Genomic DNA, 27,482 nt, shown 5'->3' with positions numbered 1-27,482 from the left:
TGTCACATCTGTCACATTGGCTCAGTGTGAACCTGCTTTCATCTGTGAAGAGCACAGGGCACCAGTGGCGAATTTGCCAATCCTGGTGTTCCGTGGCAAAAGGCAAGCGTCCTGCATCTGTGGACGTCGGGCACTCAGACCATCCCCATGGAGTCAGTTTCTAACCGTTTTTGCAGACACATGCACATTTGTGGCCTGCTGGAGGTCATTTTGCAGGGCTCTGGCAGTGCTCCTCCTGTTCCTCCTTGCAGGAAGGCTGAGGTAGTGTCCCATCCCCGCTCCCTATTGTTAGGACCTTCCTCAACTCTTTCCTTACCGTATTATTTATATGCTGTGCTGTCCGATGGACTTACCTGTGTATAAGCGGGACAGGTGTGGGGTGGCAAAATGTACAATAGTTTGACCTATCTAGTATTGATTCCACGTACATGTGCTGTACAGACATAATCATCATCAGTATCCCTATTGGGGCTTACAATCTAAGCTTCTTTTTAGTTTGTCTTTGGAGTGTGGGAGGAAACTGGCGTACCCAAACACAGGGAGACAACTTGCAGATGTTTTCCCTGGTGGGATTTGATCCCAAGACTACAGTTCTACAAAGCAACAGTGCTAACCACTGAGCTGTGTAGCTGTGTTACATTAGTCTATCAAATAAGTAGTGCGACCATTTCTCCTAAATGTCTCATAACTCGTTTTTTCAGACAACACCAGAGCACATGTTGCTCGTGCTACTATGAGCAGCTTGCATGACCAAACTTGCTGCCGTGACCTGCAGCGTCTCCAGACTTGTCTCACATTGAGTACATCTGGGATATCATTGGAAACCCATCTGTGCCCCATGATCGTGTCTCGGGAAGTTGATGAGAGCCAACATGCGTGAGCACTGCTGCATATTCCATGTAAATGGAAATGCTGTTATTGAGTGACTAAGAAAGGCGGCGGGAGGGTTTTCATTAGCTATAAGCCATAATAATCAACATTAACAGAAATAAACACTTGAAATAGATCACTCTGTAATGACTATATGAGTTTCACTTTTTGTATTGAAGAACTGAAATAAATGAACTATTTGATGATATTCTAATTTTGTGAGAAGCACCTGAACATGTACGTGATTTTGTGCTAAGGATTGTACAGATTTTCTCAGGTGGGCATTAGGCAGCGTTCATACAGGCAATGTTTTTAGTACAAGGAGGCAAGGTTTACTAGCTTCATAGACTCCTGAAGGACTTTAACACAAAACAGCAGTGCTTCGGGACAAAGGTAAACTCAGTAGGACTATACAGTACATACACAGGTCAAAACTCTGGCAGTTATACACCCACCCACACACAGGTCAGTATGAGATCTCTCCAGGTCCCACGCTCTGATAAACTCTCGGCCATTTTATGGTCCTCTTTCTTTCTATGACCAAATGCTGCTCATCTGACTACCCAGTCACTCCATTCAGAGAGACCTTTATTTGTCTGTATTCCAGCTACAGCTCACATCTTGGCTAGTCACTCGCGAGCAACATAATCATCTCTTTAACGTCCAACGGACTCAATGGCTCCTCAATACCACACGCTGAACCCATTTCCTGGTTCTTAGCGACATACACAGGTGCACTCCTTATCAAGACCTTCAGCGCTAAGACTTAACCCTCACCTACCTGGTCTTGCTACAGGGGTTAAAGAGTCAGACATTGACTTACAGACATTGCTTTCCTCTCCTAACTGGTACAAACGAGATTGATTTCTTATTTTCCAAACAAAATAAAGTTTCAGTAACTGAAACTATCAAATCTTTATAAATATGGAACCACATAGAAATAACTATATTAAACTATATTATTATATTAAATCTTTTATTTCGTATTGGAGAGGCAAGTGTATAAATGCGACATTACACAGGCACAGTAGGAGTCAACTGTAATTGGTTGATGATTATAGTCTCTTAACAAAAGATACAATTTTGGTGGCTTCACAACAGAGCAAAGGCACAAAGCTTGGTAGTTACACATCAAAGTAGAGGCACAGAGCTTAGAAGTTGCTAACGGAAAAAGGAAAATATAACTATCGTGCAGCTTGTGTTTCCCAAAAGCAACAGGTACAGCCTTTAGTAGTACTCGCCCCACCTGACAACTTCACTGGCACAAGCCATAAAGCACTTACTATAGCAGTTATGGGATAAGTGTGACACAGGTAACAAATTGTCCTAGAGTTCCCCTTGTTCTAACCTCTGTTGCCACTGGTTTCACCAATGTGCCCCTTATTGTACAGGCCCAAGAAGTCACTAATGTCATCAGGGTATTTCCTAAAGCATAGGCCAAATAGGTAATCTTTAGTTTAGTCTTGTCAAACACAACTATATAGTTATGTGGTCAGTGGGACCAGTGTAAGCGGTGAAAATGCAGTGTCTAGAGAGACCGTCATGAGCAAAAACTTGCTAGACAGGCTGGGACCATTATACTCATAAAAACAGAATTACTAGTACAATACAATCCAGTTTCTTGAAAGATGACTTTTATTTCACTTCAGCCAGAAGATATGGTGCACAAAATATTATGTGGCTGCTTCCTTGGTAAAATACAGTTTTACAATACATATTGAGTAAGTGGGTGGTTTAGCGCTCGCCATTCTCTACGGACTATCTCTACTGGCTGGACACTTCCAAAGTCCTTTAAGGAGGATGGATAGTGGAGGCGCCAGGGCAATTGTTCCTTGTGCCTTTCCTATAATCAGGCCCAGAATTGAAAAAATGGTAACCATAATGTCAATGGAATTAGGTGTTTTATAAAATAATCCTACCATTCCAGTTCTATATAAAATTCATAAAGACAACGAATCTCATTTTAATGGTTATATTTAGGCCAATAAAGAATCACTATTCAGCTCCTTACTTTCTCATGTATATTCAGCTAGATATTATTAAAGAGAAATCCTACACCATACAATTATATAAGACCTCAATATAATTGAATAGTGATTCTGTTTTGGTCAGGATATGATGTTAAAGGGACTTTGTCGGCACAGAATGACTGTTGAAACCAAACACAGGCACTCAGTGCACTTTTAGAGTGGCCAAAGATATAAGTGACCTTCCCACCTACTTGTTTTCCCTTTATTCCCCCCTTAATTGAGTGACAGCTCTTATATAGAGATATATAGAGATATACAGAAATCAAGTACGGTAATCAAGAAGGTGCACTTAAATGTTTGGCTATCCCAAGAGTGGATTGAGCGCCTATACGTGGTTTGAACAGTTATTCTGTGCTGACATATTCCCTCTACGAATGATGTTCAGGATCCTTATATTTGATGATCTGGCATGTTGGATGACAATATCACAGTCTCTATTTGTATAATGAGACCAATTATTTCCAAAACTACAGCTGACAATATGGTGCCACCTGGATGACTTACTATGCTGCTCGCTTAACTTACGTAGCCTCAGACCTTAGAGCCCAGACCATTTTTTCTGGCCTCCCCAATAGTAACAGATGATGGTAAACTACTAATAGATCTATATCAGATCACAAGCTCTATATGACATGCTCTATACACATAGCTGATAAAACCACAATCAGATAACAGTGTTTATATAAAAATTAGGCGGATTTCAGACTGAAGAAGGCAATGGCCAAAAACTATTCTGGAAATCTTCCAAGCCACATTTTACTTGCTAGTGCTTTCAGTCTAGCCTTTTCTTTTTTAGCAGCCTCCTTCTCTTTCTCTGCGACTGTAAATTGATATGCAAATTTTAGGAGAAATTTCTTTCTCTCTATCCTTTCTTTGATCGGGTCTCTCTTCTGTTCCATGCGGAATTTCGCATCTTTCAGGGCGTTTTCAATGATTACTTGCAGGTCGTTGCATCTCCCTCGCGTCTTCAGGTTGTCACTTATGGTGTAATTCTCAACCACGTGGATCTGTTCCGCACCAGTCTCCTTAAACTTGCTTGCCAATTCAGTGTAAGGTGCACTCAGTTTATTGGTGAGAACGACTATGGGATATACACCTGCAAGAATAAAACCAGGGAATAAAGGGGTGTACTCATGTTTGAAAGTTATGCATGAGATACAGGATAACTTTTTGATAGCAGGGAGTCTGACTGCTATAACTCCCAGTGATAAAAAAAAAGCAAGGCTCTGAGGAACCCCTTTGAATGGAGCAGAGATCAAGCATGCTCACTTCCACTACATTCATTCTTGAGGGAAGCTCCAGAGATGGCCAAGTGTTGCACTCGCCTGATCTTTGCTAATTAGAATGAATGGAGTAGGGGTGTGTATGACTGACCTCCGCTCCATTTGGTCAGGGCTCCTCGGTGCTTTGGCTCAATAAGCCTTTGAACCCACATACTGGATGGCCACAGGAAAACCAACAAGGGTGGATGGCCACAGGAAAACCAACAAGGGGGACACGTTTTTCACAAATATACTATGGGCATCATAGACACCCTTGCCAAAAAATGGACTGCCTATAGCAGCACAGAACATGTTCAGCGTGGTGATCTACTGGTGGAGAATGAGGAGACATTGCTGAAGGTCTAATTAAAAACTAGGCCCAATGTAAAGGAGTGTGTCTCCTAGACTTGTAATATCCATACACGCAGTGCATGGGCTGACAAACATTTCCCCAAGAGGGATCCATTTTTTAAAAATATACTATGGGCATCAAAGACACCTTTGCCAAAAAATGGACAGCATATAGCAGCACAGAACACATTCATAGACATCCTTGCCAAAACTTGGACTTCCTGTAGCGGCGCAGAAGACATTAAGCCTGGTGATCTAGTGGTGGAGAATGAGGAGACATAAAGATAAATCATAGTGAAATCAAACAAATAAATAAAGGATGTGAATCTGGAACGCCCCACAGGGCCGTGGGGTACTCGTTACCGGCTCTGGTACTTAAAGGGATTTGTCACGGCGGCGGAGACCCAGTCCGTGGACCTGGGTGCCCATTTTAAAGGGACGGTTTTTAATGGGGTTAGTTGAATAATAAAAGTTTGTAACTCCACATGTGGTATTCGGTCAGAGGTGACCGACGCTGCATAAAGGGGTCCACTGGGGTGATGTTATGGCAGCAGGGATGGTATGGCTTCCCACAGATGAAGCTGGGTCCCCAGGGCTCCCGCTGTAATAGATGAAGATTGTGATAGGTGGTGTAGTAAGAAAAGGAGGACACAGGGTTGCAGTCTGTTTACCTCTTTACTTGGTTCAAGGCAGCCACAGTCCAGGGTACCAGATCACGGATGCTGGTGTGGTCTGGACAGCTTGGAAACGAATTGGGAAGCCCTCTAAACAGGTGGGGTTGTAAACCTTCCTTCTAGTGCTGTGGTATTGTAGTCCCTTGCTGCCTTAGGCCTCACACAAGGTCCTCATGTTCTCTCTCTGTCCCCCTTTAGGTAGGACACTACGACACCGTACGACAGGTAGCTCAAGTCTTTTTACAGGATCTCTATGATGACCTGGGCTCTATTTGCTACTGTGTCCTCGGGTGTTAACGGTGGACAGGTAACTTGCAATCAGCTGTCCGCCAGTTTCTGCCATGGGGCATGAAGTTACCCCCACAACCTCGGTCTTCTGGCTACCAGTATCTGCGCTCAGCATAGAGGAAGCCTAGTCGCAGCTTCTCTCCAGCTCTTTACTCTCCTTCGCTTCTTTTCCTTCTAAGTCTCCTACAGACTGCTCTGCTTTCTTTTTCCTTCCTTTTTCTCTCCTCGCTCTCCTTTCACCAACTGTCTGTCTCCAACTGCCTAGCAACTGACTCCTCCTCTGTTTAGTATGTTATATATTTTAAATGATTTCAACACTCCAATTAATTAATACAAATTATAGAGCTATTGATATGGTTTCAATCCCCCAGTTGCTGAATTTCTGCCATGTGTCCTACATGAAGCCCACTCCTCCAGTTGCAAAAAGCTGGTAAATCAAGTTTCATTGGGGATTGAGGGGATGTACCTTTGCGAGTGGACAAGAGACTGGTGACATAATTCCCCACACGTGGAGGCTGGACACACCTCTGGTAGCTGGAGAGATATAACAGAGCACATGTGCTGGGGCCCGCTCGCTTGCTTCCTGGACAATCAGTGATGAACTCCTACCATCCTATGTAATGTATGACTATTGATTATGTGTAATTTTGTGTGGCTGTTTATATTTATTATCTTTTATTAAGTAAATTCATTTTAGTTTATTCAATTGTCGTGTGAGCATTTATTAATTCATCACAATTCTTTGAACCTTAACAAAACATCCTCCCAACCAAAGAAGCCGGGTGTAGAGCTCCCCCTTCTGGCCTGGAGTCAGAACGGTGTTGTATGTGCTGAATACCTGTTAAAGGAATCCTTCCTCGCTTCCAAGCATGACATCACTCTCCCCATGAGGAAAGCAATGCCACTGTAACAACCGGTTACCTGTGGTGTTACAAATCCACCGATGAAAGTAAATAACAAAAGCTTCCTGATCTGGATTGTACTTTTGTCTCTCTCTCTTGGACTCCTTGGTTGTACAACAAACTCTGACGTCTGCTGCCAGCTTTCTCACATGGGAATTTTCTAAGTGATTCCGCTACAAGGGCCCTCTGGTACTGAAACATTTTAGTACACCTCTCTGCCTCTGGCAGAAGAGATTTAAAGTTCTCCTTGTAGCGTGGGTATAGAATTGTCACCAACCAGTAATCAGTGTCACCCAAAATTTTTATAATGCGTGGGTCACATGAAACGCAGTGCAACATAAAGTCAGCCATGTGTGCCAGACTGCTAACAGGCAAGAATTCCGTATCCTCACCAACAGGAAGACTGACCATGCTGTCCTCCTCATCCTGCTCCTCCCTGTCCTCAGGGCATCCCCGCTGAACAGACGGTATGACAGCTGTGCTTGTAGTACCATCTATAGCGCATGAAAGTTGCTCCTGTTCTTCTTCCTCCTCTTTGGCTACCAATCCACATTGGAACGACATGAGGCTGGGCTGAAGGTAATCCCCCTGTATGGTTCCTTGATCCATGTCCTCATGCTCTGCCTGCAATACATGTCTTAATTGTGAGCAGAGAGGTTTCCAGAATGCTGTGAAGCTGGATGATGACGCTAATTATGGCGTAATTGTCGCTCACCATCTTGGTGCAGTCCTCAAAGTTTTGGAGGATGGTACATACGGTACAGACCAAAGGTTTGGACACACCTTCTCATTTAAAGATTTTTCTGTATTTTCATGACTATGCAAATTGTATATTCACACTGAAGGTATCAAAACTATGAATTAACACATGTGGAATTATATACTTAACAAAATCGTGTGAAGCAACTGAAATTATGTCTTATTTTCTAGGTTCTTCAAAGTAGCCACCTTTTGCCACATTGGCAGCTCCTTTGAGCTTACTTTGGTTTGCTGTTTTCCTTGGCATGGTGGAAAGTAGCAGCTGCAGCTGACATAATGACAAGGGTCCGTCCACTGTGCTTTTGCACCCTGCTTCCTCTTTTGTTGTACTTATGTTTGCAGGGTGACCACCTCCCATGCCAGGGAGCTCCTTTGAGCTTACTTTCGCACCTTCCATATGCCTGTGAAAATATGATTTTTAAAACACAGATACACCAGGCCTCAGTCTGACATATGTGGTGTGGTGTCCCATGTTACAGCCAGGGTGCGCTGTGTGTGCGCTTCAAGATGTGCTTGGAGGCATAAATGTGATGAGACAAAGTCCGGCAGGAGTGTAAATAGCCGATGTGTGTGTTGCAGAGGAAGACACTCTGCGCTGTCAGTCTGAAGTTAAGTTGGTGTGCTGGGACCTGTAGTCCCACTAATAATTGTGTAATTCTAATGGGAGACTGGCAGGGCTAGTTATGAGAGATGGGAGGGTCAAACTAGCCACACACCCACACTCCCACCCAGGGGAGTGGTTATAGGTATGTAATGTGACCAGGGTATGGGTCACATGTTCCTGTGTATGGATCCATTTGGTCCATGCGCAAGGTTCTGGATTGTCGGTGTTGGAGTCTCCTGTGAGTGGAGTTTTCCTGGAAGCACCTGAGACCGTGGACCTAGTGGACGGTCAGTGTTAGAGTCTCCTGGTATTGGAGAAGTCCTGGAAGCACTGAAGAGTGAGTCCTGCAATAGCCTGTGTTGGATTGTCCTGAAATGGACTGGAGTCCTGGAAGCACTGCTGAGGCTATGGACTGAGTGCTCGAGGCGTTGGATGGTCCTGGTATGGACTGGAGTCCTGCAAGCACCTGGTAAGAGAGTGAGTCCTGCAATAGCCTGTGTGTTGTATTGTCCTGAAGTGGGCTGGAGTCCTGGAAGCACTGCTGAGGCTATGGACTGAGTGCTCGAGGTGTTGGATTGTCCTGCTATGGAGTATGAGTCCTGGAATGGTCAGGGTCTTGGATTGTCCTGGGATGGACTGGAGTCCTGCAAGCACCTGGTAAGATCATGGACTGAGGGCCTATGTGTTGGAAGTGCCTGTGACTGGACTTCCTGGAAGCGCATGGAAAGGCTGCATCTACAGAGCCTGAGACAGTTTCTGTGTTGTGGAAGCTACAGTTCCTACTGTGGGTCTGGACTATCCGAGGTGCCCTGATCCCAAGAACGGTGATCCCAGTGAGGCAATTTCCCTGTGAATCAGCACTGGCAGGAGTCAGTGGGTAGAGCCGAAGCTCTTGGGAGGTAACCCCTGGTATGGGATAAAACCTGTAATATACGGCAGAGAAGTAATCATTATCATGAGCCAATGAAATGGTTGCCGTTTAATTATAATTATCATTCACGCTGATAGTAATATTACTAATAATTAAATATACTTTTTGTGAAAAATATCTAATAAGGTTTGTGGAATGATTTTCAAATTGTAGAGATAGTGATTGAGTACCAATTTTATGACTGTTCATTAAAAGCTACATTTTATATATAAGTCCAATTGGATTAGTCAGTGAAAGTTTGTTAATAATTTTTGGAGATATCTTTTCAACCAATTAGCAGTGAAAGCTGTTAATTTTGCATCATCTCCTCTCTGTTGGTGTCAAGTGGTGCTCAGGTTCAGAATATTTATGCCTCGCTTCAGGATCTGACGGCAGAGTGTGCAAACCGCTGTGTCTTGTCGTCAGCACATTGGCTGAAGAAACATCATGCCAGGGAGCTCCTTTGAGCTTACTTTGGTTTGCGGTTTTCCTTGGCATGGTGGAAAGTAGCAGCTGCAACTGACATAATGACAAGGGTCCACTGTGCTTTTGCACCCTGCTTCCTCTTTTGCTGTACTTTGTTTGCAGGGTGACCACCTCCTCTCCAAACTGTGCTTGTCACTATGATGGTCTTAGCTTCATGTGAGGTCTAGGACATCATTGTCTCCGGCATCATGTTTCATTGACTCCTCACCCCTGCTTTCCTTGCTGGTCTGCACACTGCAGAAAGAAGATGCAGTTGGCAACAGTGTTTTATGATCCTCTGAGTTGTGCTGCGGTGGATCCTCCAACGTGACAAGTGGTTGGGCATCAGTGCACTCAGTCTCTGCCACTTCTGGGGCTGGCCCAGGTGGATGGCTCACAGAACCTCAAAAAGCAGACTCATCAAAAAACAGAAGAGCCTACTTTATCACTTGGGGCTAAGACTGCTTAGCTGATTTGCAAGAAGGTAAGGTGGAAGTTGGATAACCATGGTCCTCAAATGTCAACTCTGCGCTTTCTGCAGAGGACCAGGTGGAAGTTAATGTAAAGGAACTAAATGCACTCTCATACATCCAATCTAACATTGCCTCAACGTGTTTTGCCCTCACCATTCGTGTAGCGGTACTCGACCCTATGAAATGACACAAAACGTCCTGTTTCCTTCGTACACCAGGGGAACTGTTGTGAATTCTGTGGCAGAGCTCTCTCTTGTGGTCACAAGTGGTACTTCGGCTGATTCTCTCTGGGAGCTTCCGTTTGTGGAGGAAAGTGGTACTGCGGCTTCTGAGTTTCCTCCCTCAGGTGATCTTGTGAGCTCGTTAGGTGCTTCTCTATTTAGCTCCACCTAATGCTTTGATCCATGCTTCCTGTCAATGTTCCAGTGTTGGACTTGTTTTTCCCTGGATCATTCCTGTGGCCTGCTGCTCTGCATAGCTAAGTTCTCCTTTGCTATTTGTTTGCTATTTTTTCTGTCCAGCTTGTCTATTTGTTTTGCTGGAAGCTCTGGGACGCAAAGGGTGTACCTCCATGCCGTTAGTTCGGTACGGAGGGTCTTTTTGCCCCCTTTGCGTGGTTTTCTTTAGGGTTTTGTGTGGACCGCAAAGTTATCTTTCCTATCTTCGCTCTGTTAAGAAAGTCGGGCCTCACTTTGCTGAATCTATTTCATCTCTACGTTTGTCTTTTCATCTTACTCACAGTCATTATATGTGGGGGGCTGCCTTTTCCTTTGGGGTATTTCTCTGAGGCAAGGTAGGCTTATTTTTCTATCTTCAGGCTAGTTAGTTTCTCAGGCTGTGTCGAGTTGCATAGGTAGCGTTAGGCGCAATCCACGGCTGCCTCTAGTGTGGTTTGTTAGGATCAGGGATTGCGGTCTACAGAGTTCCCACGTCTCAGAGCTCGTTCTATTATTTTGGGTTATTGTCAGATCACTGTATGTGCTCTGATCGCTATTTCCATTGTGATACTGAATTGCCTATCATAACAGTACAGGAAGCCAAAAGTACTAATGTTTCTCAATAGAGGGAAAAAAGAAGTTCTGAGACCATTTTTTTTCCTTTGCACTGTGTTTTGTCTTTTTTTTCCCCTAGACATTTGGGTGGTTCAGGACACAGGTGTGAACATGGATATTCAGGGTCTGTGCTCTTCAATGGATAATCTCGTTATAAATGTACAAAAGATTCAAGACTTGGTGGTTCAGAAGCCTATGTTAGAACCAAGAATTCCTATTCCTGATTTGTTTTTTGGTGATAGAGTCAAGTTTGTGAATTTCAAAAATAATTGCAAACTGTTTTTGGCCTTGAAACCTCACTCCTCTGGTGACCCAGCTCAACAAGTGAGAATTATTATTTATTTTTTGCGTGGTGACCCTCAAGACTGGGCATTTTCCCTTGCGCCGGGAGATCCTGCATTAAGTAATATTGATGCGTTTTTCCTGGCGCTCGGATTGCTGTACGATGAGCCTAATTCAGTGGATCAGGCAGAGAAAAATTTGCTGGCTTTGTGTCAGGGTCAGGATGAGATAGAGGTATACTGTCAGAAATTTAGAAAGTGGTCTGTACTCACTCAATGGAATGAAGCTGCGCTCGCAGCGATTTTCAGAAAGGTTCTCTCTGAAGCCCTTAAAGATGTCATGGTGGGATTTCCTATGCCTGATGGTCTGAATGAATCTATGTCTTTGGCCATTCAGATCGATCGACGCTTGCGTGAGCGTAAAGCTGTGCACCATTTGGCGGTATTACCTGAGATTAAACCTAAGCCTGTGCAGTGCGATAGGACTTTGTCCAGAGTTGAACGGCATGAACACAGACGTCTGAATGGTCTGTGTTTCTACTGTGGTGATTCCACTCATGCCATCTCTGATTGTCCTAAGCGCTCTAAGCGGTTCGCTAGGTTTGCCAGCATTGGTACGGTACAGTCAAAATTTCTTCTGTCCGTTACCTTGATATGCTCTTTGTCATCATATTCTGTCATGGCGTTTGTGGATTCAGGCGCTGACCTGAATTTGATGGACTTGGATTATGCTAAGCGTTGTGGGTTTTTCTTGGAGCCCTTGCAGTGTCCTATTCCATTGAGAGGAATTGATGCTACACCTTTGGCCAAGAATAAGCCTCAGTACTGGACCCAGCTGACCATGTGCATGGCTCCTGCACATCAGGAGGATATTCGCTTTCTGGTGTTGCATAATCTGCATGATGTGGTCGTGTTGGGGTTGCCATGGCTACAAGTCCATAATCCAGTATTAGATTGGAAATCCATGTCGGTCTCCAGCTGGGGTTGTCAGGGGGCACATGGTGATGTTCCATTTCTGTCAATTTCGTCATCCACCCCTTCTGAGGTCCCAGAGTTCTTGTCTGATTACCGGGATGTATTTGATGAGCCCAAGTCCGATACCCTACCTCCGCATAGGGATTGTGATTGTGCTATCAATTTGATTCCTGGTAGTAAATTCCCAAAAGGTCGATTGTTTAATTTATCCGTACCTGAGCACACCGCTATGCGCAGTTATGTGAAGGAATCCCTGGAGAAGGGGCATATTCGCCCGTCATCGTCGCCATTAGGAGCAGGGTTCTTTTTTATAGCCAAGAAGGATGGTTCGCTGAGACCTTGTATAGATTACCGCCTTCTTAATAAGTTCACGGTTAAATTTCAGTACCCCTTGCCATTGTTATCTGATCTGTTTGCTCGGATTAAGGGGGCTAGTTGGTTCACAAAGATAGATCTTCGTGGTGCGTATAATCTGGTGCGAATTAAGCAAGGCGATGAATGGAAAACTGCATTTAATATGCCCGAGGGTCATTTTGAGTATCTAGTGATGCCGTTCGGACTTGCCAATGCTCCATCAGTGTTTCAGTCCTTTATGCATGACATCTTCCGAGAGTACCTGGATAAATTCCTGATTGTGTACTTGGATGACATTTTGATCTTCTCGGATGATTAGGAGTCTCATGTGAAGCAGGTCAGAACGGTTTTTCAGGTCCTGCGTGCTAATTCTTTGTTTGTGAAGGGATCAAAGTGTCTCTTTGGTGTGCAGAAGGTTTCATTTTTGGGGTTCATCTTTTCCCCTTCTACTATCGAGATGGATCCGGTTAAGGTCCAGGCCATCCATGATTGGACTCAGCCGACATCTCTGAAAAGTCTGCAAAAGTTCCTGGGCTTTGCTAATTTTTATTGTCGCTTCATCTGCAATTTCTCTAGTATTGCTAAACCATTGACCGATTTGACCAAGAAGGGTGCTGATTTGGTCAATTGGTCTTCTGCTGCTGTGGAAGCTTTTCAAGAGTTGAAGCGTCGTTTTTCTTCTGCCCCTGTGTTGTGTCAACCAGATGTTTCTCTTCCGTTCCAGGTCGAGGTTGATGCTTCTGAGATTGGAGCAGGGGCTGTTTTGTCGCAGAGAGGTTCTGATTGCTCAGTGATGAAACCATGCGCTTTCTTTTCCAGGAAGTTTTCGCCTGCTGAGCGAAATTATGATGTGGGCAACCGAGAGTTGCTGGCCATGAAGTGGGCATTCGAGGAGTGGCGTCATTGGCTTGAAGGAGCTAAGCATCGCGTGGTGGTATTGACTGATCATAAGAACTTGACTTATCTCGAGTCTGCCAAGCGGTTGAATCCTAGACAGGCTCGTTGGTCGCTGTTTTTTGCCCGTTTTGACTTTGTGATTTCGTACCTTCCGGGCTCTAAAAATGTGAAGGCGGATGCTCTGTCTAGGAGTTTTGTGCCCGACTCTCCGGGTTTGTCTGAGCCGGTGGGTATCCTCAAGAAAGGAGTAATTGTGTCTGCCATCTCCCCTGATTTGCGGCGGGTGTTGCAAAAATTTCAGGCTAATAAACCTGATCGTTGCCCAGCGGAGAGACTGTTTGTCCCTGATAGGTGGACGAATAAAGTGATCTCTGAGGTTCATTGTTCGGTGTTGGCTGGTCATCCTGGAATCTTTGGTACCAGAGAGTTAGTGGCTAGATTCTTTTGGTGGCCATCTCTGTCGCGGGATGTGCGTACTTTTGTGCAGTCCTGTGGGATTTGTGCTCGGGCTAAGCCCTGCTGTTCTCGTGCCAGTGGGTTGCTTTTGCCCTTGCCGGTCCCGAAGAAGCCTTGGACACATATCTCTATAGATTTTATTTCAGATCTTCCCGTTTCTCAAAAGATGTCAGTCATTTGGGTGGTCTGTGATCGCTTTTCTAAGATGGTCCATCTGGTACCCTTGTCTAAATTGCCTTCCTCCTCTGATTTGGTGCCATTGTTCTTCCAGCATGTGGTTCGTTTACCTGGCATTCCGGAAAATATCGTTTCTGACAGAGGTTCCCAGTTTGTTTCGAGGTTTTGGCGAGCCTTTTGTGGTAGGATGGGCATCGACTTGTCTTTTTCCTCGGCTTTCCATCCTCAGACTAATGGCCAGACCGAACGAGCCAATCAGACCTTGGAAACAAATCTGAGATGTTTTGTTTCTGCTGATCAGGATGACTGGGTGTCCTTTTTGCCTTTGGCTGAGTTCGCCCTTAATAACCGGGCCAGCTTGGCTACCTTGGTTTCGCCATTTTTCTGCAACTCTGGGTTCCATCCTCGTTTCTCTTCAGGACAGGTTGAGTCTTCGGACTGTCCTGGTGTAGATACTGTCGTGGACAGGTTGCAGCAGATTTGGACTCATGTAGTGGACAATTTGACCTGGTCCCAGGAGAGGGCTCAACGTTTTGCTAATCGCAGACGCTGTGCGGGTCCCCGACTTCGTGTTGGGGATCTGGTTTGGTTATCTTCTCGTCATATTCCTATGAAGGTGTCCTCTCCTAAGTTTAAACCTTGTTTCATTGGTCCGTATAGGATTTCTGAGGTTCTTAATCCTGTGTCTTTTCGTCTGACCCTTCCAGATTCTTTTTCCATACATAACGTATTCCATAGGTCATTGTTGCGGAGATACGTGGCACCCGTGGTTCCATCTGTTGATCCTCCTGCCCCGGTTTTGGTGGAGGGGGAGTTGGAGTATATTGTGGAGAAGATTTTGGATTCTCGTGTTTCAAGACGGAAACTCCAGTATCTGGTTAAATGGAAGGGTTATGCTCAGGAAGATAATTCCTGGGTTTTTGCCTCTGATGTCCATGCTCCCGATCTTGTTCGTGCCTTTCATGTGGCTCATCCTGGTCGGCCTGGGGGCTCTGGTGAGGGTTCGGTGACCCCTCCTCAAGGGGGGGGTACTGTTGTGAATTCTGTGGCAGAGCTCCCTCTTGTGGTCACCAGTGGTACTTTGGCTGATTCTCTCTGGGAGCTTCCGTTTGTGGAGGAAAGTGGTACTGCGGCTTCTGAGTTTCCTCCCTCAGGTGATCTTGTGAGCTCGTTAGGTGCTTCTCTATTTAGCTCCACCTAATGCTTTGATCCATGCTTCCTGTCAATGTTCCAGTGTTGGACTTGTTTTTCCCTGGATCATTCCTGTGGCCTGCTGCTCTGCATAGCTAAGTTCTTCTTTTCTATTTGTTTGCTATTTTTTCTGTCCAGCTTGTCTATTTGTTTTGCTGGAAGCTCTGGGACGCAAAGGGTGTACCTCCGTGCCGTTAGTTCGGTACGGAGGGTCTTTTTGCCCCCTTTGTGTGGTTTTCTTTAGGGTTTTGTGTGGACCGCAAAGTTATCTTTCCTATCTTCGCTCTGTTAAGAAAGTCGGGCCTCACTTTGCTGAATCTATTTCATCTCTACGTTTGTCTTTTCATCTTACTCACAGTCATTATATGTGGGGGGCTGCCTTTTCCTTTGGGGTATTTCTCTGAGGCAAGGTAGGCTTATTATTCTATCTTCAGGCTAGTTAGTTTCTCAGGCTGTGTCGAGTTGCATAGGTAGCGTTAGGCGCAATCCACGGCTGCCTCTAGTGTGGTTTGTTAGGATCAGGGATTGCGGTCTACAGAGTTCCCACGTCTCAGAGCTCGTTCTATTATTTTGGGTTATTGTCAGATCACTGTATGTGCTCTGATCACTATTTCCATTGTGATACTGAATTGCCTATCATAACAGGGAACATGTTTCACTTGGGCACGTAGCAGGCAATGAATGACTACGTCCTATCTCCACAGCAGTTACACCACCACCAACAGCTATACCAGCACCACCATGACCCAGTAAACGTCCTCTATTTGATGCGCAATTCATGTTTTAAAGTGGTCCTTATGCACTCTACTCGCACAGACACGGGTGCAAAGTAAAATAATTTGTTTTTATGCACACTACTCCCATAGACAAGGGTGCAGAGTTGAAAAAATTAGTTTAAGACACACTACTCTCACAGACATGGGTGCAGAGTAGAACAATTTGTTTTTACACACACTTCTTCCACAGACACAGGTGCAGAGTATAAAAAATTGGTTGTAGGCGCATTACTCCCACAGACACGGGGACAGAGTACACTCAGAGACGTTTATTGGAAAACTGGCACTCCAGCTGCATCCTGACCCTAAGAAGAGCAGAATGGCAGATGCATCCATAAAGACTGGGTCATGTGGTGCTCTGGCCAATCACAGCCATGCCAATACTCAATATGGCTGTAATGGCTCCGGGAGAGCCCAGAGCCTAAAAGCTTGTTGATTACCTGTTATGCAGCCTTTGAACAAACTTTAATCGGCATTCGAACCCGAGCAGTAAACCGGACTTCCGGTAAAAGCCTTGTTCAGAGTTCAGTACTGGACTCTAGATGTCCGTTACAAATCCCAAACTTTACAGTTTGGGTTCACTCATCCTTAATTTTGAGTTGTTATTATTCTCACTTTAGCAGATGAAAGTAAGGACAAAATTTCAGTTTTACTTTCTTAAATATTTACCGGCGCGATGACAGCGTGTTGGTCCACCTAGACCTTGCCGGTGGACTCCTCTGGACCCTAGGTGAGTGTAAAGAATAATGGAGACATAATTCCAAGTTAATCATTTGTATCCTATTTGCATGAGATTATAAAAACCCCTTCAGTGCGCAGTTGTAACAGAACACAGCAGCAGTGTGTGTGGGGGGAGAGACACAGGACCTTGTGTGACAAATCTCACACCTTGACCAGCTCTGAGAAGAGTAAAAGGCTAGGCTTGCTTGCCATGTGAATACCATGCAGATTAAATTACTTTGTTAAGTCATCTATGATTCCATAAGAATGTTGTGGTTAGGTATTATATGTCCTAGCCATACATTGTATATATTTCCAAGATCCCCAGACCAGACCGAACACCTTCCAGTGTCTCGATCTGTTCTAGCCTCACAGAGTGGGGAGATACTTAGAATAGCTAGTAGGAAAGAAATAGCTAAGCTGTGTTTGGTGTCACGCGTAGCAGAGGCCTGACTGGATCTGAGACACCAGAGCCGCCGCCCTAAGACCATCCAGAAAGGAGTTGTGATATTTCATAGGCTTTTCAGTTTACAGCTGCAGAGGCAAGAGGTGGAGATTTAGGCTTAGCCCATAGGGCAGTAGGGGAGTGACCCACAGGGTTAGATGCTTGTGTAAAGCATGGCCTATTGCTTTTTCTCTGGGGGAGGTCATGATTACTGTTGTGAATTCTGTGGTCAAGCTCCCTCCTGTGGTCATGAGTGGTACTTCGGCTGGTTCTGTCCATGAGCTTCCTCTGGTGGATGTGAGTGGGGCTGCGGCTTCTGAGTTTCCTTCCTCAGGTGACGAGGTTAAGTCGTTAGGTGCTGCTCTATTTAACTCCACCTAGTTCTTTGTTCCTTGCCTCCAGTCAATGTTCCAGTATTGGTCTTGCTCTCTCCTGGATCGTTCTTGTGGCCTGTCTTCCCTGCATAAGCTAAATTCTGCTTGTGTTTCTTGGTTTGCTATTTTTTCTGTCCAGCTTGCTATTTTGGTTTGTCTTGCTTGCTGGAAGCTCTGGGACGCAGAGGGAGCACCTCTGTACCGTTAGTCGGTGCGGAGGGTCTTTTTGCGCCCTCTGCGTGGTTGTTTGTAGCTATCTTTCCTATCCTCGGTCTATTCAGTAAGTCGGGCCTCACTTTGCTAAAATCTATTTCATCTCTGTGTTTGTATTTTCATCTTTACTCACAGTCATTATATGTGGGGGGCTGCCTTTTCCTTTGAGGTATTTCTCTGAGGCAAGGTAGGCTTATTTTTCTATCTTCAGGGCTAGTTAGTTCCTTTGGCTGTGCCGAGGCGCCTAGGTCTGGTCAGGAGCGCTCCACGGCTACTTCTAGTGTGGTGTGATAGGATTAGGGATTGCGGTCAGCAGAGTTCCCACGTCTCAGAGCTCATCCTATGTTATAAGTAACTATCAGGTCACTTTGTGTGCTCTTAACCACCAGGTCCATTGTGTTTCTAAACCACCGATTCATAACAGATTACATATCATTTGGGGAGAAGTCTAGGAACAGAGAGTACTACAAGCCTCCCATGTGGCAGCCCCTCCCCCACAAACCAGGCCTTTCTTCTACTGGTAACTGACCAATATGTTCTGCTTTTATCTTTTGTCCTACCACTATCTGTATTTGCATATCTGACCATTGTACAACTCCTGGCAAAAATTATGACATGGCACAAAACTAAAGTCATTTCAAATAGAAACTTTCTGGATTTAAGAAACACTAAAAGAAATCAAGAACAAAAAATGTGTAGTCAGTAATGGTTACTTTTTTTAACCAAGCATAGGGGAAAAATTATGGAACCACTCAATTCTGAGAAAAAATTATGGAATCATGAAAAAAAAGCAAATAAAACCCACTCCAACACATCACTAGTATTTTGTTGAACCACCTCTGGCTTTTATAACAGCTTCCAGTCTCTGAGGCATGGACTTAATGAGTGTCACACAGGACTCTTCATCAATCTGGCTCCAACTTTCTCTGATTGCTGTTGCCAGATCAGCTTTGCAGGTTGGAGCCTTGTCATGGACCATTTTCTTCAACTTCCACCAAAGATTTTCGATTGAATTGAGATCCAAAATACTAGTGATGTTTTGGAGTGTTTTTTTTTTTTGTATGTTTTTTTTTTTTTTTTTCATGATTCCATAATTTTTTCTCAGAATTGAGTGACTCCATAATTTTTCCCCTATGCTTGGTTAAAAATAAGTAACCATTACTGACTACAACATTTTTTGTTCTTGATTTCTCTTAGTGTTTCTTAAAGCCAGAAAGTTGCCATTTGAAATGACTTTAGTTTTGTGCAATGTTTGTGATCTGCTTTTTTCTACAAAATTAAACAACTGAATGATCATCCTCCAAGGCCAGTGATTCCATAATTTTTGCCAGGGATTGTATATGCGTAACCATCGTGCATATAGTGTATTGTCTAGCATGCCCTTAAGGCCATTAAATATATAATTTAACCTTGGGTTGCTCTTTTATCTCGGTCCACGAATCCACATGTCCATTTCTCCGTTTAGTTTTCCATGCTACTGGGGCTGGTTTATGGTCTGATATAATTCCCGTTAACCGACTAGACTTACATTGAATTAGGGACTGGGGGCACTTCTACCAGGGTGATAAGGTTGTCTTCACTGGGGCTCCCTGTACCTTCCTGGGCCCATGTGGACAGGGGGTGTCTGTGTAAAACTGTGCCAAGCTGACCTTAAATGTCCCCAGGGAATGTGGAACATCACGTTGGTGATATCACTGATGTGATAGTGATGTCAGGTGGGGTGGCGAGGTGCGGGTTCATCACATGATGGCAGCGGATAGATCCTGCTTGACCTCTCTGATGTTATCCTTCATAGTGAGTATGTGTTGTTTTTTTATTTTAATTAAAACATGTGAAGGCAACATAAACAATAGGGGATCCTCATAATGTGTGAGGGCTACTGTGGGTGACCCTGAAACACTGTGTAGGGACTCTCATAAATTGTAGGAACATATGTGGGGGTCCTCAAATAGGGGGCCAATATACAGTGTGTGAGCTAATATGGGAGCCATTATACATTTTGGGGTCTACTGTGGGGGCAATTATACAGTGTAGAGACTACTGTGTGGGCCATTATACAGTATGGGAGGTAATGCGGGGTCATTTCACAGTTTGAGGGCTACTGTGGGGGCCACCAAAGTGTGGGGACTATTGTGATGGCCATTATACAGTGTGGGAGTAAATATATAGTGTGTGTTCTAATGTGGAAGTCATTATACAGCATAAGGGCTACTGTGGAAGTCGTTATATTGTGTTTGTTGGAGGAGCAGTGGAGACATCATACTCTGTATAAGACCACAAAAAGATGTATAAAGTAGTTCAAAAAATTATATTTATTGGTAATACATAGGGACAAAAAAAGAAAAAACTAAATGGCAAAGTGGCACTAACCACACGAAATGTGTATAGGCCCACACAAACACCGCATACGTTGTATGAAATTATATAATCCTCAAATGTACATACAAAAATGGCATATCTCAACTATTGTATATAAATTACCCATAGTATGTACTAAATCAGCAGATGCATGTACAAACAAGAAAAGATACATCAGGAAACCAAACAACCACAATGATCAGTGCACATAGTCTGAATGAAATCTATTGTTGAATGTAAGACCGAATCCATCGCTTAATGTAAGACATAGTCATACCGTGACCTGCAGCTGCACAGGAAATCAGTCACATAATATGACTATGGATATCATGGTTTACCTGAAAATAGCGGTGAGTGTGAGCCAAACGCGCCCCGACGCGCGTTTCGGATCTGAAATCCTTCGTCAGGGAAGGACTCCCCCTGACGAAGGATTTCAGATCCGAAACGCGCGTCGGGGCGCATTTGGCTCACACTCACCGCTATTTTCAGGTAAACCATGATATCCATAGTCATATTATGTGACTGATTTCCTGTGCAGCTGCAGGTCACGGTATGACTATGTCTTACATTAAGCGATGGATTCGGTCTTACATTCAACAATAGATTTCATTCAGACTATGTGCACTGATCATTGCGGTTGTTTGGTTTCCTGATGTATCTTTTCTTGTTTGTACATGCATCTGCTGATTTAGTACATACTATGGGTAATTTATATACAATAGTTGAGATATGCCATTTTTGTATGTACATTTGAGGATTATATAATTTCATACAACGTATGCGGTGTTTGTGTGGGCCTATACACATTTCGTGTGGTTAGTGCCACTTTGCCATTTTCTTTTTTCTTTTTTTGTCCCTATGTATTACCAATAAATATAATTTTTTGAACTACTTTATACATCTTTTTGTGGTCTTTTTCATTACTGTATTGATCCTTGTAGTTCGGTTTTTGTCTTTTTTTTTTTTTCCTCTTTTTTTTTTCTCTTGTTTTTTTTTTTTTTCTTTTTTTTTTTTTCTCTTTTGTTCTATTCCTTATCTACCGAATGGTCAGCCATTTTTTGTTTTTATTTTTTCCTTTTATCAAGCCTCGCTATATATTGTGGTTTATATTACTACATTGCTTGTGAAGTGTGCTTTTTCTTATACTCTGTATAAGGGAGCTGTGGGCCTATCATACTGTGTATAGGGTAGTTGTGGGGACATTATATTGTCTATAGAGGAACTGTGGGCCCATCATTCTGTGTACTGGGGAGCCGTACATTGGATATGATTAACTGTTAAGTGGGCACTTAAGAAACATAATTGTTACAGGGGCACTCAGAGTATTATTGTCAAAGTGGCAAAATGTGGACACTGTTTTCTAGGACATTTGCACATTGCATTAATATTTTCTAGGGGCAATTTTACCACCTAGAGGGCATAAAGGGGGCATTATTACTCTGTCTGGAGCACAGTGGTGGCATTACTATGTGGGGCAGTAAGAGGAGCCGTTATTGTACCACACAGCAGGTGCAGTAAGGCTACGTTCACATTAGCGTTTCCCGACGCAGCGTCGGGAAACGCAGCGGCGACGCATGCGTCATGCGCCCCTCTATTTAACATGGGGGACGCATGGACATGCGTTGTGCTGCGTTGTGCGATGCATGTGTTTTTTTTGCCGCAAGCGTCGGGCAAAGAAAACGCAACAAGTTGCATTTTTTTTTGCGTCGAAATTTCGGCAAAAAACTACGCATGCGTCGCAAAACACAGCGTTTTTGTGTGCGTTTTGGTGCATTTTTATTTGCGTTGTGCGTTGCATCGCCGACGCAGCGGCGCACAACGCAAATGTGAACGTAGCCTAAAAGGGACACATACGGCAGCAGCGGCTCAGTATTGGGATATCAGCAGGATGAGGAGTTTGTGCAGGTTGGGGATAGATGGAGACAGTGCTGAAAATGTGAGCTGTTAAATGTGTCTTTTTTGTAATCTCTGCAGCTGAGTCCTGGCTGGAGAAGTTGTCATATCGATCTGGGCCAGATGGAAAAGACATGAAAAGTGAACGATTCCATCAGAAAGAACATCAGCAGTAAGTCATTATCTGTAATTGTGCTGTGATCACTTATATGTTCTGCAGCACTGATATCTATTACTACATGTCACTATATGGTGGTAATATCCATGTTGGTCTTGTAAAGAGACTTATTTTCAGTAACAGAGTGGTCATCTGAGGTTCTCCTACATCCACTATTAGGGTGCACCACTATATTTGTAATCAGGGTTACCTGGTTAGGGGCCCACTCAGATGTTTGCCCACACCCCCCCCCCTTCCCCCTCCCCAATAACCTGAATTCCTAGCTACATCTCTGCCAGGAAGAATTTATTGTGTATGTTGACTACAAGATCTGTCTTCACGGGATTGCCTAAAAACAAGACATACTTGTCCAGGGTCGGACAGTAAGGAACCGGAGGATTCTCTGGTGAGCCCAGGCACTGACGACACCTGCTGGCATACTGGCCAGCAGCTGCCTAGGGCCCCACTGCTCCAGGGGCCCCCAGCCAGTGGCTATGGGGCCTCTGAGTCAAGGGGGCCCGCCCTGTGCCAGCGTAGCAGCAGCTGGAATACCATTTCTCTTTAATAGCGGGCAGCGTTAGCCGCAGGCTGCAGCTAACACTGCCCGCATGTAAAGCCCCACCACCGCACCGCACACATACACATGCAGGCACACATACACACACATGCTGGCACACAGACTCACACAGAGCAGCTCACCTCCCAGCGTCCTGCTTCCTGTCTGAGACAGCCCAGCTGGATGACATCATCATCCAGCGTGCTGCTGTCTCAGTCAGAAAGCTTCCATTCCAGCGAGGAAGAGGCTGCTGGGATGAGATGCTGCTGGGGGAGGTGAGCTGTGCTGTGTGCCTGCGTGTGTGTGTGTGTATGTGAGAGTGTGTCTGTGCCTGCGTGTGTGTGTTTGTGCCTGTGGCTGCGTGTGTGTCTGTGTGCCTGTGTGGGAGAGTGTGTGTGTGTGCGTGTGATGAGCTGCGGTGAAGTGTGTGTGTGTGGTGGTGAAGGACAATGATATTGGTGGGGGGAGACGATGGAGGTCATGGGCAATGATGGTGGTGGGGGGAGACAATGATGGAGGTGATGGGCAATGATGTGGTGGGGGGAGATAATGATGGAGGTGATGGGCAATGATGGAGGTGATAGGCAGTGATGGTGATGGGCAATGATGGTGGTGGGGGAGGCAATGATGGAGATGATGGGCAAAGATGGAGGTGATAGGCAATGGAGGTGATAGGCAATGATGGTGGAGAGGCAATGATGGAGGCGATGGGCAATGATGGTGGTGGGGGAGGCAATGATGGAGGTGATGGGCAATGATGGAGGTGATAGGCAATGAAGTTGATAGGCAATGATGGTGGGGAGGCAATGATGGAGGTGATTGGTAATGATGGTGGTGATAGGCAATAATGGTGGGGAGGCAATGATGGAGGTGATGGGTAATGATGGTGGAGGGGGGAGGCAATGATGGAGGTGATTGGCAATGTTGGTGGTGGGAGGCAATGATGGAGGTGATTGGCAATGTTGGTGGTGGGAGGCAATGATGGAGGTGATGAAATGGGCAATGATGGTGGTGGGCGGAGGCAATGATGGAGGTGATGGACAGTGATGGTGGTGGTGGGAGCCAATGATGGAGGTGATGAAATGGACAGTGATCGTGGGGAGGAGGCAATGATTCAGGTGGTAGAATGGGCAGTGATGGAGGTGGTGGGGGAGAATGATAGGGGTGGAGGGGACAATGATGGGGGTGGAGAGGTGGGGCTGCATTCTCTCAGGGGACTACATTATATTCTGTGGTGGGCTGCATTATACTATATGAGGGGGGCTGCATTATACCCTATGAGGGTGCTACATTATATTCTGTGAGGGGGCTACCCAAGCCCTTGCTACATAATTAAGACGTGAACTACCTTATATTATACCCTGATATTAGCGCTTTTTACCGCACAATTGGTGGTCTTGCATCTATTTCTATGTAGCTATATAGTGGGCCCCAAGAATGTTTTTTTCTGGTGGGCCCAAGGTGCTCCAGTCCCAGGCTGTACCTGTCATATCTCGACAGTTCTTGAAAAATGTCTTCACATTAGAAAAAACCTCCTCTGTCAATGTGTTCTTCACACTAGACAAATACAAAAGGAAAAACAAAATTCTTACAAGACCTGAGGATGACATGATGATGTGATCAGAGGACTCTTTGTTCGAGGCATAATGGCTGATTGATAATTATACAACGTCTATATATTCCGAAAAACTTCATGTGAAATGTTTCCATGCATTAGTGCTTCATGGAAAATCAGAATGTATGAAGTATGTAAATTTGATCACTTTAATGGGACTCTATCCCATCTATCACTAGAGGACTAGGTGGCATGTGCCATCTAGTCCTGCTACTGTGTAACCCCACAACCAGCATACAGTCCACATAGAAAGCTGCCAATCAGTGGTGTGGGTGGGGTTATACAGGTCTCAGCATATGAGCACTGCTAGATCAGCTTCAGATAAAAGTGATTGTATCAAAATGACAGCATGCAGACCAGTAAGCGACACATCGCTGGATTCAGGGTCTCAGCCCCTACATCATAGAGCTCTCAGATCACATAGCAAAACCTGCTCACAGATTCAGATAAGAATTGATAAATAGTATTTACAGCGCATCTGGAAATCTTCTATAACCAGCTTTTGCATTGGGTGGACATCTTACCTATAAACAAAGATGGGAACAACAAAGTCTGAGTAGTTTGGCTCCATGTCTGAATCTTCCACGATGGACATTATCTCAACAAAATCTCTCTTCCACTTCACCTCCTTGTTAAAAGGAAGAAAATTACCTGCAAAAACAATAATTATTCTTTTTCAAATTCAAAACTCCGCTTAACCCCTTCATGACCGGGCGATTTTTTTTTTTTCATTTTCTTTTTTCCTCCCCTTCTTCATAGAGACATAACTATTTTAACTTTTCTGTCCTCATAGACGTTATGAGGGCTGGAGTTTTGCGGGAGAATTTGTACTTTTAAATGACACCATTCATGTTGTCATGTGATGCACTAGAAAAGCGGTAGAAAAATTCCAAGTGTGTTGAAATTGCAATTACAATTCCCCAATTTCTCAATTTCTCAGATTTTTAGTTACTATGTTCACTATACAGTAATTCTGACCAGCGATATGATTCTCCAGGTAAGTATGAGTACTCGCATACCAAACGTATACTTTTTTTTATTTAGGTGGAGAAAAAAAATTCAGAAATTTGAAAAGAAAAATGTTGTTTTTGTTGACATTATCCAAGACCCATAACATTTTCATTTTTTCGTGGTTTGGGGCTGGTGAGAGATTTTTAAGGCTCCCTGAGCAGCCACTTTTACTGATATTATTTGGGATAGATACAATGTTTTGTTTGCCTGTTATTGCAAAGTTGTAGTGGACAAAAAAAAAGGTAATTATGGTGTTTTGATTGTTTTCTTGTTACGCCATTTATCAATCGGATAAATTTATTTTATATTTTGATGATCAGAATTTTTCCAAATGCAGCGATACCAAATATGTGTATTTTTTTTAAATGGGAAAAAGGGGGTTGATATGAACTTTTGAGTTTATTTTTTCAGATTTTGAAAAAATGTTTGTTTCTTTAACTTTAAACTGTATTTAATAGTCCCCTTTGGGGACTTGAAGCTGCAATCATCTGATTGCTTGTGCTACACATAGCAGCTAATCAGCTGGGCATGGGAAAAATCACCATCTCCTATGAACGCCAGCTACAATCTGGCTTGCATATAAGGATCATAATGAGGTAAAACCTTTCCTTGCATGTAGCAGTAGCTGTGATCCCCGATTTTCCTGTCTGTATGCTCTTTTGGTCCGTTCTCTGCCTAGGAGCAGTATTGGTGATCCTGTGCTGTCCTGTCTGTATGCTCTTTTGCTCCATCCCCTGCCTAGGAGAAGTATTGGTGATCCCGTACTGTCCTGTCTGTTTGCTCTTTTACTCCCTCCCCTGCCCAGGAGCTGTATCTGTGCTCTCATACTGTCCTGTCTGCATGCTCTTTTGCTTCCTCCCCTGTCCAGTATTTGTATCTGTGATCCCATGCTGTCCAGTCTGTATGCTCTTTTGCTTCCTCCCCTGCCCAGGAGCTGTATCTGTGATCCCATACTGTCCTGTCTGTATGCTTTTTTGCTTTCTTCCCTGCCCAGGAGCTGTATTTGTGATCCCATGCTGTCCAGTCTGTATGCTCTTTTGCTTCCTCCCCTGCCCAGGAGCTGTATCTGTGATCCCATACTGTCCTGTCTGTATGCTCCTTCGCTTCCTCCCCTGCCCATGAGCTGTATCTGTGATCTGATGCTGCCCTATCTGTATAATATTTTGCTTCATTCTCTGCCCAGGAGCTATATCCGTGATCCCATACTGTACTGTCGGTTTGCTCTTTTGTTTTCTTCCCTGCCCAGGAGCTGTATGCGTGATCCCATACTGCCCTGTCTGTATGCTCTTTTACTTTCTTCCCTGCCCAGGAGCTGTATCTGTGATCCCGTGCTGTCCTGTCTATGCTCCTTTGCTTTCTCCCCTGCCCAGGATCTGTGATCTGATGCTGCCCTGTCTGTATAATATTTTGCTTCATTCTCTGCCCAGGAGCTATATCTGTGATCCCATGCTGTAATTTCTGTATACTATTTTACTTCCTCCCCTTCCCAGGAGAAGTGGTATGATCAGACAATATTCCTGTACAGTCAGACACAGCCATTACCCAGTACACAGCAGGGGCACATTTATAAGATTATCTCTGCACAGGAACATTTTTTTAACACATTCAATTGTTGGAACTTATTATCATTCCAAGATCTATTGATTAAATTGTACTTTGTTTTGGGGAAAATCCCTTCAACTCTCCTCATGTCCACTAATAAAATGGAGCCAATTAGATCACTGCTAAAGGCAGTTTAGTTTTAGCAATCTGATAAGATGACATCTAGAATAGTACATGTGTATTTCTTATGGTGGGTTTACACTACCTCAGCCACATATTTGTTGATCGATGGTTATTACATGGCATGCTATAGACGCGCACAGATTGTTCTTGGCTGCACATATTTGTATAGGACGAGGAGCTGTCAAAAATGATGATTTTTTTTAAGTATGCTAAAATCATTTGTGTTTTGCTCGGTTACCTTGTTTACACTTGATTATTATTGGGATAAGAGCCTTCCTAGGAATAGAAATAATAAATGATCACTTACCCAGCTGGGCATATACTTCTCCAGTCTCACTGTCCAGCATCATTACATGTCCTCTGTTGTCAACAAGAGTAATGCAATCAGTCAGCTTATAGGCTAGTCTCTCTGTTGTGTGAGTAACATAACCTGCAGAAGCACTGACTTTAACTTTAAATATTCCATCTTGTAACGTATGTATACATGAGTTAATAAAAGACGATTTGCCATGCCCTTGAAAGCCGAATAACTGCAGGAGAACTCTCTTGTACCCGTTGCCTTCAAGAGAATTTTTTTCAACATCAAACTGAAGGATTCGTCTTCTTCTTTCCTGGTTGTCCATGGCTAGAGAATTGTTGTGGTGTCCGGAAGGTCAGTTCTGTCTCTC

At 44.2% G+C, this 27,482-nt stretch overlaps 1 protein-coding gene across 2 annotated transcripts; it reads right to left on the bottom strand.

The window, feature by feature from the left end:
* Positions 1–1,834: 1,834 nt before the first annotated feature.
* On the bottom strand, positions 1,835–27,482 carry LOC138637966 (uncharacterized). 2 transcript variants are annotated; one of them, XM_069726891.1, is made up of 5 exons: positions 27,122–27,482; positions 24,603–24,729; positions 23,947–24,020; positions 16,417–16,473; positions 1,835–3,996 (listed from the first exon to the last, which is right to left on the bottom strand). In XM_069726891.1, the coding sequence occupies exons 1-5, from the start codon at positions 27,435–27,437 to the stop codon at positions 3,629–3,631; spliced, it is 942 nt and encodes a 313-aa protein (XP_069582992.1). In that variant the 5' UTR covers positions 27,438–27,482; the 3' UTR covers positions 1,835–3,628. The 2 variants fall into 2 exon arrangements, with proteins under 2 accessions (XP_069582992.1, XP_069582998.1); XM_069726897.1 differs by lacking the exon at positions 16,417–16,473.

This window comes from Ranitomeya imitator, chromosome 1 (genome assembly GCF_032444005.1).
Source record: "Ranitomeya imitator isolate aRanImi1 chromosome 1, aRanImi1.pri, whole genome shotgun sequence".
Classification (NCBI taxonomy): Eukaryota; Metazoa; Chordata; class Amphibia; order Anura; family Dendrobatidae; genus Ranitomeya; species Ranitomeya imitator.
This window is presented reverse-complemented; position numbering and strand designations above follow the sequence as displayed.

What these genes read in the sequence shown, in the direction of transcription:
- LOC138637966 (XM_069726891.1), bottom strand. Translation starts at nt 27,437, where the DNA reads ATGGACAACCAGGAAAGAAGAAGACGAATCCTTCAGTTTGATGTTGAA. An exon ending in AGAAGTATATGCCCAGCTGG is followed by an intron (nt 24,730 to 27,121) that starts GTAAGTGATCAT and finishes TTGTTTTTGCAG; the next exon opens with GTAATTTTCTTCCTTTTAAC. An exon ending in GAACTGTCGAGATATGACAG is followed by an intron (nt 16,474 to 23,946) that starts GTACAGCCTGGG and finishes ACACTCACCTAG; the next exon opens with GGTCCAGAGGAGTCCACCGG.